The 14,700-nt window shown below is 44.0% G+C and overlaps 1 protein-coding gene across 1 annotated transcript in view; it reads right to left on the bottom strand.

The window, feature by feature from the left end:
- Positions 1-14,700, bottom strand: part of RAB3B (RAB3B, member RAS oncogene family) — a 56,091-nt gene that overhangs the window by 14,749 nt on the left and 26,642 nt on the right. The window contains exon 2 of the mRNA XM_040978677.1: positions 2,700-2,818. Coding sequence (XP_040834611.1) covers positions 2,700-2,818 — 119 coding nt within the window. The remainder of the gene's footprint in view (positions 1-2,699; positions 2,819-14,700) is intronic.

Below are 14,700 nucleotides of genomic sequence, written 5' to 3'. Positions count from 1 at the left end.
CAAGCTTTTGAGTCATAGTGACAAGCAGCTGGCTTATACATCACACTGCCATGGACTGAATGTGCTCAAGCTCCCAAATTCATATGTTGAAGCCTTAGCCCCACTAGGATGGTGTTTCCTGTAGGAAGCAGAATTCAGCAGAGCATCGCCTACTAAGTGGGATTAGTGTCCTTCTAAGAAGAGAAAGAGAAAGAGCTCTCTCTCTTACCCATACGGAGGATTCAACAAGAAAGTAGCTGTCTTCAGACAGCAGAACTGCTTAATCTTGGATTTGTTAGCCTCTAGAACTATGAGAAACAAATGTTTGTCATCTAGGACACTCAGTCAGCCCATATTGAGTAAAACAAACAAAGGTGGAGGATGTAGACTGGCAACTGCAAGTTACTGACAATGAATTCAACTGAGAACAGGAGACAGACCTAGCCCTGCTGGCTGTCACAGATGAAGACTCCAAAAACCCAGCTGCAAGCCTCACTCCTTACAGTCCTCCTCTCATGTGTCTGAACATTCCTGTCCTTACTGAGCAGAATCCTCCCTAAAATGTGCATCTGATCATAATGTAACCTTCCTTAAGCAGCTTCTCTGGCTCCAAATTCTGGGACCAAGTTCAGATTCCTTATCTCAAAACCACTTGCATCCTGTCTCTCCAGTTTCATCACCCTTCTTCTTCCCTCTCACTCCTTCCTCAAATGCTCTTCCACAGGCTAAACTGGGCTCCTCCCTACTCCTACCTCATCCTCAAGGCTCAGTGTGGACCCCTCAGGGACCTGAGAGGGAGGTTTCTCAAACTTCCCTAGGCTTGGCCAGACCCAATCTCCTCTGTGGTTCAGCATCCTTCACTAAGGTCTTGAGTCATGATGCTGGTATCAGGTTCCTTTGCATAGGATGATTCTAAAATTTAAAAAAATAATAACTTACCACACTCTAAAAGTAAGAATTCTATAATTATATATAAAAAATTGAGGTGGGGGAAGAGGATCCTTACTTGGTAGAAATATGTTTTTGTGGGGATGAGCCCGACCACCCAATTAGGTACAATGATTACTTCCCTTTTTAATTGCCTTCTCCATGGCCCCTATTACACCAGAATGAACTTCCTCTCCCTGAGGATAAGGGATAGATTTATTCATCTTTGGATGATGTCAACACCCAAGACACAGCTCAGGGAGTTTAGCAAATAAGTGAGCTAGTGAGTGGTTAATTCTGAAACAGATCTTAAATCTGATCCTATCCTGACATTGATATGCAATCCAACTGTTACCTGGGCCTATCACTGACCCTGCTGTTAATTCCACGATCAACCTTCTTGTCTACAGTAAGAAGCTTTTTTCCTCAAAGGACAGAATTCACTCAATCATCATTTGTTTTGAGCCCATTCTGGGGACCATGCTTTGAATGGCAACTAGGGACTAGGGTTCTAGGATGGGACCCCTAATCTGGGCCCCTAGGTCTAGGCTAGGGTTTGGGAGTGACAGACACTCAGTCATTCAATTTAAGGCAAGGAATTGGAGACAACTCGCCTTATTTCCCCGTGCTCATCTTCCCCACCTCCCTCTGCATCCTCTCTCAGCTCCCAGATTAGCAACCAGATTAGGTTGTTCTTAGAGGAATCATCATCAGGTGTTAAAGTCATTGCATTTCTGAGGCAAAATGAACAGAGGCTGATGGAGAAGGGGAAGCAACTGAAGGCCATCAGGGAATGAGCAGCATGGAGACAAAGAGCTAACTGTTCTCTGGTAGGTATGGGAGAGAGAGAAAGAGGAGAGGGAAGAAAAAAAAAAACACACAACTGGAGAGAGTAAGCAGAAGAGGAGAAAAAAGGTAAGGCAAAGGAGGTGAAACAGAGGTCCCAGGAAGAAGGAGGCATTAAGGGATAGGGAGACAGCACGAAGAAGAGGATAACCGAAAGGCAGAAAAAGGCAATACATGCCCCATGAATGAGAGCTACACCAATGGCACCCTGGACAGCTGGTCAGGACAAGGGACTGCAGCAGGCAGCCTGTGAGGACACTGTGAGCTCAAGGCTCCAAGTCAAAGTATCACACAGACACAGAAACTGTTCCTTGGGAGAAGGGAGGGCCTCCAAGAGCAAGTGTTGTGGAATGTGAACCTCCAGTCCCTAAGCTGAAAGCAACAGATGAACAAGGGTTCAGGTGTTGGACTTGGACGTCCAATGTGCTGGTGTGAAGAGGCAGGGCCTTGGACAGGTGGAGCTCGTGGGAGGTCATGGATAGGTGTTCTGATATAGAGGTTAGTTCTTGTGAGAAGGTTGTTACACAAGAGCAAACACAGGCCCCTGACCAGATTATCTCTGGCTTCCTGTCTTTTCACACAATTTCTCCCTCCTGCATGTACTCCCGCCATGATGTGACACAGTCAGGGGAACCTCATAGAGCCAGCACCATACTGTTTAGACTTTCAGCCTCCGACACTGTGAGATAAATGGGACTCTTTTAAGTATCAGACCTTGGGTATTTCATTACAGTAACAGAAAACACCTGATACAGTAGCTGTGGGCAAAAGGAAGCAAAAGATCAGTCTGGTGCTGACCAGTGCTGGTGTTGTGTGTCTGCCTTGCCTAGTCTCTCCAGCATATGTCTTCCTGAGGACAGGAACTATATCTGATTCAACAAGGTTTCATAGTGCATGGCAGAGACTAACACAAGTTACTTTGCTGAATGAATGTAAGAATCTCATACCAGTCTTGGACAGCATTGAAAGACTCCTCATTGGTGATATCATACATCAGAATGAAGCCCATGGCTCCACGGTAATAGGCTGTGGTGATGGTCCGGTACCGCTCCTGTCCAGCTGTATCCTTGGGTGGGAAAAGGAAAGAAGAGTCATCCTCTTAGAAAGTCTGCTCTCGTTCCTAAAGAACCCCACGACAATTAACGAACAATGCAAGGCATATTTACAGAATGCCCATTTTGTGTCTCACATTGTGTTTGTGGACTATAATGAAACAATTTGAAACCTTCATTGGAATAAGAACATAATGAAAATACCAATATAAAAGATCAATAAGAGACTTGAACAAGTCACAGAAGAAATATAAATGGATAGTTACTGTAATTTAAAAAGTTTCAATCTTGTTTTTAAATAACAGTTCCCATTATAGATGAATAGGCAACTTGTTTATGAATGTGGAACTTGGCTCAACCTTCTGGAAATTAGTTTGGAAGTTGCAAGAGCATTAAAATGTCATAATATTTGACCCCAAAATATTTATTAAACATTTTTTCCTTAAAAATAGAAAATCAGATAAGTACTTATAAACAAAAACGTTTCTTACAGCTTTATTTAGAGTGAGTAAGTTTCAACAACTTACGTATTCAACAAAAGGAGAAAGGTTAAAATCTAAAAAGTTTGTTAGTTTATGAATGTAAGACTATGCAAAGACATAGGAGCTTTTGTGTGATATAATGTAACTATATGTGCAGAGAAGTAAACGGAAAGAAATACATTAAATTGTTAGTAAAGATTATATCTGAATGAGATGCTAGGATTAATGTAATTTTTATTTTCTCCATATGTTTTTATTTTCTCTACAATGACCAGATATTACTCATATTTAAGGAGAAATAAACATGTTTTTAAAGATTTCTTTTTGAAAGGCAGAGTTTCAGAGAGATCTTGCATCTACTGTTTTATTTCCTGATTGCAACAGCTTGGGTAGGGTAAGCCCAAAGCCAGGAGCCAAGAGCTTGCTTTGGGTATCCCACATAGATACAGGGACCCAAGCGCTTGGACTATCTTCCACTGCCTTCTCAGGGACATTAACAGAGAACTAGATCAGAAATAGAACAGCCAGGACTTGAACCACTGCCCGTATGGGATGACAGCATCCTACCTGCTACACCTTACTTGTTACATCTCAATACTAGTCCCAGAGAAATAAAGATTCTTTTCCCCAAAAATGACTCAGACAATTTTTTATCTCAAGTATCTTGCAATCTGGCTAGAAAGATGACTATGCAAGCAAGCAGAGAGGAATGTCAGCAACATGTTACTGGAGCACACTCAACAGTTCACAAGTGTCCTCATGTGGGGGACCAACCAGATGTCTTTGCTGCATCCATTTGGAATGCCAAATGCTTAAGAATATGTTTAAAATATCTCATCTAAATTTTCTCAAATCCCTGTGATTTAGTGTCACTAACATTTACATTTTACACCTGAAAGTGTATAAACTGCAGAAAAAGTTCACTTTTTCAAGATCACAAAACTGTTCAAAGCACATAATCACTCTGCATTAATCAGTGAGGCAAAACAAAACAACGAGAACGATAGCAGCTACAGAATGCCAGTACTTGTAAAAACATTGCACCAATTATCCAGAAATTATAGCAAAACCCTGTGAAGGGTATGTTGTTACTCTTATTTTACAGATGAGCAAACTGAGCGTAAGCAAGTGTCAGAACTAGGATTTGAATCAAATCTGATTCCTATTACCACTATAATATTCTGCCTTGGTCAAGGACCATGCTTTGTCTGGTGTAAAGTGGAACAAGCATCACTGAGGATCTCAGGAAGCCACAGTCGAAGAGCAGAAGTGGCAAACTGAGAGCCAGCACTGGGAGGCAGTGTGCCATCAGCCTCAGAGATACAGTGCACAGAGGATGTGTCACACAAGTTCAGGAAAGAGGAACTTGGTATCTTGGGATTGTTACTGGAAGATGCCAAAGCAGAGTCAGTGTGTCAATTAGGATAATCTTGGTTCTTCAGTAAAAAGCAATCCCCAAATCTCAAAAGGTTAAACCAGGTTTTATTTTTCAGTATTGCTCCATAGCCATTAAAGGTTGCCTCAGAGCTATACTTTCTGTCTTCATGATTCCAAAATAAAGACTGACAGAGCAGTTACCAGTAGAAAAGGTATGTGTCATATGCTGGCTCTTAAAACTTATTTTTAACTTTCCATTTCACCGGCCAAAGGCAGCCCAATACCTACACCCAATTTCCAAGTGGTACGAAAGTACAATTGTATAACATGCCCAGAAGGAGAACCAGAATCTAGTAGAAAGTACATTGATTCCCATACATGGAACCTGCTCTTAACCCAGGAATATCACCTAAAGGGGTGCTTATTTGATAATACAAAGAAGATAATAAAGATCTTTCCAAAAAAAGAGGTTTCTGGGTACTGTGGCATAGCATGAAAAGCCATGGATTGTGGCTCCAGCTTCCCATATGGGCATCAGCTCAAGTCCCAACTGTTCCATTTCCCATCTAGCTCCCTGCCAACGGCTTGGGAAAAGCAGCAGTAGATGACCGAAGTCTTTGGGCCCCTACACCCACATTAGAGACCCAGAGTTGTTCCTGGCTCCAGGGTTCAGCCTGGCCCCTCTCTGGCATTGTCACTATTTGGAGAGTAAACAAGCAGATGGAAGATCACTTTCTCTCTGTGTGTCACTCTTTCCCTCTGTAATGCTGTCTTTCAAGTAAATAAAAACATCTCTAACAACAACAAAGAGTAAGCAGAGAAGTGAAGGAAATGTATTTTGGCAGAAAAAAGACCTTTTACAGTGACTTTTCCAGAGAAAATAAGAGACAATAGGAAATGGGTGGGCAATGAAGCTAGAAAGAGCTTCAAGTAGTGCGAGGCGGGACATGGGCTTTTTCTTTCAGGATCAGAGACTTTGGATCAGGAGAGTCACATAATTAGATGTGAGTTTAGAAAGACCACACCAGAAACAGCAGGGAGAGAGAACTTGGAAGGAGATGGAAGAAAGCAAGGGAGGCTAGAAGAATCTTTGCTCTGGCGAGACTCAATAAAGCTCTGAACCGGAGTGGTGGCAGCATGCGGAGAGTAGCAGCAGATTCAAGAAATATTCAAGATGTGAAATTATAAAACAAGATGACACATGAGTGCAATGTGAGAAATCAAACATAATAGTCATATTTCTCTTGAGATTCGGCATCTCCATATCTGCTGCAATTCAGCTCTGGCCTGGATCTGCATACCCTTACTCAGTAAAGCCAAACCTGCATTTAATGTCCTATCCCTTCTTGAAGAATACATTCATCACCATCTCCTAACCATTGAGCAAGGTCCCTGAGCACCTTACACAGCATATCAGGGATTCATTCTGAATACGTACCAGCTTATCAGAACAGTCATTCTGATCATATCTAGCACTTCTAAGAGTTTTAGCAAGTACATATTCTCCAGCCCATGAGTGAGTCGATGAATGAATCAAGTTGACAAATGAATGAATTGACGGATGGGTAAACAATTCGCGCTAAGCACTATTGAGAAAAATATTTGCCCTGTATGCACGAAAGCTTTGAGTGTGAGCACCTAAGAAGCATTGCAGAAGTATTTCATCTGCTCTTTCTACAACACATCTCTACTTTCTGAGTTCTTTAGAACCAACTTCACAGATGAGACCTCCCAGACTCAGCTCCTACATCCTGTCTGGTAAGAGGTAGTATTAAATCCCTCTTCCTGATGGGGAGGCTGAGGCAGAATTCTGACCTGCTGCACTGCTGCCGGCAGGTCTCTGCTTTTCTTACTCTCCTTACGATCTGCCCTGTGACTCTGCCAGAGTATGTAGTCTCCTGTTGCTACCTGGAACCTGGCCCTGTGCACCAGCTCTTTGACAGAAGGGCCCTGTTTCCCAGTTGATGGTCAATGAACTGGAAATCCTGGGATGCAGTAATAAAGGGGCTGGGACCAGGAGTCAGCTCCATTTCTGTGCCAAAGATGGGCAGGGCTAGGCACAAAGTAGGGACTCAATCACCGTGAAGTAAACAGGACATACACTCTGGGGGTGAAGAACATGGTCTTTGTTAATTATGCTCCTTGGACTGAATCCCCCTCAACCACTTGCTAAGTAACCAAGGTAGGAGCTTCCTGATGTTACTGTCCCTGGTATTCATGCCTCCGTGTATTCCCTTCCTTCAGCAATTTACTGAACTTAATTTCTTCATCTATGAAAATAGAACAGCAGTAACACCTACCTCATAGCAGGTTTTCTCAGTTGGCAAGCTGTCTGTAAAAAGTTCATGAGAGTTCCTGGTGCATAGTAGAGTCTCAGTTATTGTTTTTGTATCTCCAAGCCCTAGGACCAGGTCAGCTTCCCAAGGTCTGCCCAGATGGAGTGAATGAGTCTTAGGCGATGTGTCACTTCCCTTTACATTTAAACCTGCCCTGAGCTGTCACCAACCAGGGTCTCAATAGGAGGCTTCCCTTGAAGATTAGTAACATAGTCCAAGTGAAAGGCAACAGATGAGTTAAGAACCAGGGAGGTTTGGTCTGACTCCTAGCCCTGCCATTGATCAGCTGTGTTATTTGGGGCAGGCTGATTTGATCTTTCTAAGCATAAAAACTACTTCATAGGGCTTCTATTATTCAATTTTTAAAAATGATTCATAATAGGTACTGAATTATCATAATGATGACTTAACTTTTAAAATCGTTACTTGGAAATGATTAAAATTTAGTTTCCTCATCTGTAACATGGCAGTCATAATCTCAGTCTTGAAATGGTTGCATAAGGATGAAATGAGGCAGGGGGAGAGCAGGAAGGGTTCTGGGCAGTGTGCAAGGTGTTCTGCAGGGCTCACAGGAGCTGCTGCTGTTGCTGTTAATGCTGTGGTCACTGCTGCTTCACCTGGAGAAGTGCAGGCTGCAAAGAGCAGCAATCTGGCTCTCATCATCTTGGGCTCAAACATAAACAGCCCAATCATTCCTGAACCTCTCTCTATCTTTTAAGAATCACATTGACTAACATTGATTCCCCTCCCACTGATGAGAGTCAGAAATAGAACCAAGGAGGAGACAGGAAGAAGAAGAGAGAAAAAGGGATGACTCACTGGCTACTTGAGGAAAGAGACCAAGTCATCAAAAGCAATTGACTTCTACGCAACAGATGTTCACCACGCTGTTTCTACCGATGAGAGCATCAGGCCAGACGGTGGATCCCAGAGTGAGCCAACCATTGTAACCTTTGCAGCTCTGCCATGTGGTAGACACATGTGCAAGGGGGGGAGGGAACTAGCATCAACTAAACATCTACTTCTAGAAGTGCTGTGTCTGTGGGACCTCATTTGTTTGGTGGAGTAATGAAGTCGAGCATGGCTATGTGCCAGGCACATGATTAGCACGTTTCCCATTTTATCTAATTTTCCAAACAGCTTTCTGAAATGCAGTTATCTTTGCTCACAGATAAGGAACAATTAAATATCTTGCCTAACGTCTCACAATGGATTCACAGCAGACTGAGAGTGCACCTTGATCTGTCTGGTTCCAAAGTCTGTGCTCTTTCCAGGACATCCTGTACTCTCAACTTACTTCGCTTCATGTCTACACCTGCTTGCAGCAGGACAAAGTAGGGCCCATTTTATGTATGCATTAACTGAGGATCACAGAAGTAAACTGTTACAGTCATAACTCAGATGGAGACAGTGAGAATTTAACTTGTTCCTTTTAACCAAGGCATTTTACTTGTGTATTATTTATTTATTTATTTGAAAGGCAGAGTTATAGGGAGGAGAGGAGGGGAAAACACAGAGAGATCTTCTACTTGCTGATCCATTACACAAACAACTACAACAGCAGGACTGGGCCAGCCCAAAGCCAAGAGCCTGGAACCCCATCTTGTTCTCCCACGTGAGCGGCAGAGGCCCAAGCACTCAGGCCACCCTCTGCTGCTTTCCCAGACACATTAGCAGAGAGCTGGGCCAGCCGAAGAGCAACTAGTACTCAAATTAGTGCTCATATAGGCCGCTCATGTTGCCATCGGTGGCTTAACCTACTGGGCCACAGCCTGTGCATTTTCAACACAACCTATATCCCAACCGGACTATGTGTCCTTGATCCTCCTTAGCCTACTAGAACAAGAACTAACTCATTCTCCAGCCTTGCAGATGCTCTGAAGCCACAGTTATGGCTTCTGTGGGCCAAAAACCTCTCCTCCGCTAGTGTAAGGTTGAATCACCAGCAAGGCTGACATGAAAGCTTGCACTGGTGTTCCAACTCTAATGGTGCTCACCACACCTATTACATCGTTTTCTGTTCATGCTATTCCCCCTATCACTTAGGATCTCCTCCCAGATCTTCTGTTTGTCTTGTTGAATTCTAAAATTAAAAAGAAAAGATGCAGGCACTTAGGAATTCCTTCCAAGCAAACATGAATTGTGCTTTTCCAACATTGGAAGCTCACCACCTCTCCAGGCAGCCATTCCACTAATGGACAGTTCTGAATATTAAGACATTTCTTCTTCTCATGGTTGAGCTGAAATCTATATGATCATTTCTATTCATTGGTTTAACGAGTTCTCTGAAGACATAATTCTTCATTCATGTGGCAGCCTTCCAAACATTTAAATCCTCATTTAAAATGTGTGTTTAACTCCTGGAATTTATAAAGTGGTTCTTTTAAATTATTATTATCCTATTTAATTATTAAAGAAACCCTGAGAGAAGATCAATATCTCCATTCTACTAAAAGAGTCACCAAGGCTTAAACAGGTTAGGATGACAGTCAATGATAAAAAGTGGCTTATACAAATCTAAGTCTTTCGTTTTCAAGAAATCAAAGCTCTTCTCACAAAGATTCATCACTGATTTTTAATTTTTTTTTATTTATTGGAAAGGTAGAGAGATACGAGAAAAAGAAAGAGACACTTTTCATTACCTAGTTCATTCTCCAAATGTCTACAACCATTAGGATTGGGCCGTGGCCAAAGCAAGGAGACTAGAACTCAATCCAGGTTTCCCATGTGGTGACAGGTTCTCATTAACCTGAGCCATGAGCCTGCTGCCTTATAGTGTGTGCAGGCAGTATCAGCAAGTTAGAATCAGAGATGGAGTCAGGATTCAAGCCCATGCACTCCCATATGAAATGTGGGCATCCTAAGTGGTGTCTTGCTGTGCCAAACACCTGTTTTGTTATTGATATTTAAATCACCTGTAATAATGACCAGAACAGTGAAGAGAACCTGAAACCAGTGGAGGAAAGGAGGATGTTTGCTTAGCCCTGGAAAGGAAGGAGTAACACAGCTCTCCAAATACCTATTATACCTGAAGAATCTCTATTCTCCTTACTTTTCTTTCAGATCTTCACTGGGTACTGACTGTGTGCCAAGACATGAAAAAACTGATGAATACAACCCAGTATTTTGTTCAAATGCACATTGTCTGCTTATAATAGAAGGTAAACACACATTGGGTGGGAGTTCGGCAGCAAGTGAGGCCCTTTCCCGTGGAGACCACTTTGTGCCTGGAGCAGCTTCCTTGCAGTTCAGTTCAGCAGAGCATCTTCCCCTGAATATGTTTACAAAACCAAATGTTTCAGTTACCTGCTTTCCTGATAACACATGCTTCTCTTTTGTAGCACTGATTCACTGCTATTTTTTGTTCATTTTTGTTCATTATTCAATGAAGGCCTGCCTCCTCTGCCATACCATAAGTGCTACAAGAGCAAGGCATCTGGTTTTTGCCGAATAGTGTGTCTCTAGCACCTGGCCCAACACCTGGCACATGGAGCTACAATGTTCCAATCAATACCTGTTGAAAGGACAGGTCTAGTGGATGTCTGCAATAATTTGCATAGAACACACCAGATGTCAAATGGGTCTTTTAAAAAACAAATCTTGTCTCACCCTGTGTCTAAATCCCTTCCCTGCTACCCACTCCCTCCTTCCACCTTCCCCCCCGCTGCCCCTGCCCCGCCACTGCTGACCCAACCCACAGGATCAGATCCAGACTTTAGGTTAGATCCTTTGGGATCTAGCACCATTTTCCTCTCTTGTTCCTTCTCTCTCGTTTTTTGGCCAATCAATGAACTCCAGCTTCACCTAACCTCCAGTGGTTTCCCAACATGTCACTTCTTACTACATTTGATCTTAGCCAAAAGACCAAGAAGCAATCAAACATGTCACTTCTTTACACTCTTGGGTCTTTGCATATGTGGCCTTTTGCCAGAACTGTCCCTTCTCTTTTACAATTCACACTGTATGTCAGAGGTCTTCTCTGAGGTTTTCCCTGAATTCCTTCCCTACCTCCCACAAAGTAACATCCTTCCTTACCTTACCCACCTTTTTATCACTGCACACAGGTATCTGTCTTCTGTTTCAGGCAATGAGCACCTTGAGACAGAATCATATGTAGCTAAATCCTAGGCCATCAATTATATCACCTATACACAGTAGGCAACTACATAAGACTGCTAGTGAACAAAACTACTAAGAGAGAAAACTCACTAAGAATTTCAGAGTCAGTAAGAAGACAGCCTCTGAGATCACACATCTGGGTGGATCTCACCTCCTTGTTCTGTTCCCTTTTAATGTTACAGACAGAGAGTCGGAGACCCAGGGAAGTGACAGCCCTTGAGAGGTCACCTCATGATCTCTGAGGTCTCCAATCCTCAAGCCCGCTTGTGCATGCTGGCTCCTCCAGCAAGACTCCTTTTTCTGCCTTCATTCACGCTTCAACTTAGTACTTGCAAGCCAAGGTGGGGATTGAGATGAATGATGAGCAGCAGGTAGGCAGGTAACGGGAACTTTCCAGCTGGCTCTGCCATGTTCCACCCTCTGACAAACAGCTGCTCAGCTCCAAATCCTTTGTGTTGGGCAGCAGTTGGGAGCCAAGGCCTTTGTCCCTTGGGAACGGGAGGAACCTAGAAGGAGAGAGCTCTTCAGGAAGCAGAGTTGGTGGGTAGAGCCTGGGGGAAGCAGGGGAGTGGTGAGGTGGACCTCTGGAGCTAGCTGGAGATCACCTTGGTCTGTCCACAGCAGTATAGACCACACTACAGAGTACTCTGCAATTTACACTTGTCTGCCATCATTTCACTGGATCTTGACCGTGACATGTGATGCAGACATTTTAGAGCAAGAAGGAATAAAACTTAGAGCTCATCCAGTCTGGCTGCTTTATTGTACCAACTGGGAAACTGAGACTCAGACCTTCAGTGACTTTCCCAAGCTCATACAGCTACTTTTCAGCGGGGCTGAAACTCAAATCCAAATACCCTGACACCACATTTAGTGCCCTTTCTAGCACTCCCTGTATCTCTGTCACTGTTGACTTATGAGTAAGAAAGTGGAGTCCCAGGACACATAGGTAGCCACTGGTTAGATCCTTGAGGGCAGAGAGCAGGAAAGGAGATCCTGAAATCCAGAGTGGAGGGCAACAGGAGCACTTCCAGCCCGTGAAGTCCAGGTCAGAGGACACCTCTTCCAGGAAATTGTTCAGGATCCAATGTTTGAGCTCAACATCATCCCTCTCAGGCTTCCATGGAAATGTATTTGGCCTCTGCTTTAGCAATAGCAGAGCTCAGGTGAGTAGAGCTCAAGGCCCTTCTGAGAGTAGTCCCTTCCACATCTATCGACTGAGTCACTGTGCTGTGAGGAAGACTGACCTGATCCCTCCCCTCGGGCTTTCTGCAATCTAATGGGAAAGGGACCACCCATGTGATCAGTCCTCATTGGGTCATCGCCCTCATTTCACAGATGGGAAACCGAAGCCCAGATGGACGAGTTCCCTGTGTTCTTACTGTGGACATGAGTCTCTCAGACAAAACCCTCAAAACCTTCCACAGACAGGACTATCGGCTTCCATCAGTTCTGCTAAGACACCGACACTACATTTTACTTCAAGCAGATAAACAGAAAGCCATAAGGCCTCCTTTCATTGTTCCTCAATATATGTGGCATGTTCACAAGTGTTCAATAAACACTTTCTGCATGAATGGAACACAGTACCTACCTCAGGGGTCTGTGTCCATGCCCACCTATATCTTACTCTTTTGGACTGCAAGAGAGAGATTGTGCCTTATAATTTCTGTACTCTCAATGATCTAGACTTATGCTTGGCATTTTCCAAGTGTCCAAAAGATTGAATTACCAAACCAATCATGAGAGAAGGGTGGACAGTACGATCTCTACTGTTTTAAATAACAAAGATGAACATCCCTCAAACACATACACTACTTCATTTAAAAAATGTATTTATTTATTTTCATTCTATTTGAAAGACAGTCAAAGAGACAGAAAAATCCTCCATCTGCTCTTTCAAGCCCCAAATGCCCACAACAGCTGGGGCTGAACCAGGTCAAAGTCAGGAGACTAGAGCCTCACATGTCTCACACGGGTAGTAAGACCCATGTCTCACATGGGTAAGTAAGACGTAAGCACTTGAGCCATCACTTGTTGCCTCCCAGGATGTGCATTAGTGGCTGTCTGGCTTGAAAATGGAGCCAGAAATCAAAACGAGGCACTCCAATATTGGGTGCAAATGTCCCAAGTGGCATCTTAACTGCTGGACCAAATACTTGTCCCACACCCCTCTTCTTGAAACCCCTCCCTTGGTTTCTGCAAACTCTTTGCTGGTTCTTTCCCTCCATCTCTGCCTGTTCCTATTCTACCTCCACCTTTGGCTTCCTGGCCTCCTCTGGACCGACCCTCACTTCCAAGCTGCAGATGGAAATGTGTAATAGTCTGCTGGCATCTCCTTAGAACCCCTCCTGACATGCACATGGTTGACTATTCATTATAATATTACTTACTTCATCTGGGAGGATCCAGCTCCTTCATAAGTGCCCCCACATGGATCTGGGCATGCAGGAGATGTCCAAGAGACGCCTCTGAATGAACCACCATCCATAACATCTCAGTGCCTTGCACCGACAAATTTAGCCTCATGATTGCCAACCTATTTCCTCTTCACTCTTCTTGCCTCTAAATTGACATCAGTACCATTCACAGCATTCTGAAAAGGCTCTCTGGGGAACTCACTTAATTTGCCACCTGCTATACCCTTTATATGACTCATCCAAGTCTCCTTTGAGACAGGAAGATATGGGAAGAAAAATGATGTGAAAGGGCCAAGAGGTAAAAGAAAGGCTTGGAACAAAATTATACTTAATCTATCCCCAGGTCATAGCAAGCAAAAGGAAATGAAAAAAAGCTAATCTGGTCCTGAGAATCTGCAGGTGATAAAAACAGATTCTTGACTAACAGACAATTCACATTTTTTTTAAAGATTTATTTTTATTATTTTTTATTGGAAAGGCGGATATACAGAGAGGAGAGACAGAGAGGAAGATCTTCCATCCGATGATTCACTCCCCAAGTGAGCCGCAACGGGCCGATACTATGCCGATCCGAAGCCAGGAGCCTCTTCTGGGTCTCCCACGCGGGTGCAGGGTCCCAAAGCTTTGGGCCGTCCTCAACTGCTTTCCCAGGTCACAGGCAGGGAGCTGGAAGGGAAGCGGGGCTGCCGGGATTAGAACCGGCGCCCATATGGGATCCCGGGCGTGCAAGGCGAGGACTTAACCACTTGCGCCACCGCGCCGGGCCCCGACAATTCACATTTTTTTTTTTTTTTTTAAAGATTTATTTTTATTATTTTTTCATTGGAAAGGCGGATATACAGAGAGGAGAGACAGAGAGGAAGATCTTCCGTCCGATGATTCACTCCCCAAGTGAGCGCAGCGGGCCGATACTATGCCGATCCGAAGCCAGGAGCCTCTTCAGGGTCTCCCACGCGGGTGCAGGTTCCCAAAGCTTTGGGCCGTCCTCGACTGCTTTCCCAGGCCACAGGCAGGGAGCTGGAAGGGAAGCGGGGCTGCCGGGATTAGAACCGGCGCCCATATGGGATCCCGGGCGTGCAAGGCGAGGACCTTTAACCACTTGCGCCACCGCGCCGGGCCCTGACAATTCACATTTTTTAAAAAAGTAGGTAATAGATCCAAA

The sequence above is a fragment of the Ochotona curzoniae genome, unplaced genomic scaffold (genome assembly GCF_017591425.1).
Source record: "Ochotona curzoniae isolate NIBS_2020 unplaced genomic scaffold, NIBS_Ocur_1.0 contig_291, whole genome shotgun sequence".
NCBI lineage: Eukaryota > Metazoa > Chordata > Mammalia > Lagomorpha > Ochotonidae > Ochotona > Ochotona curzoniae.
This window is presented reverse-complemented; position numbering and strand designations above follow the sequence as displayed.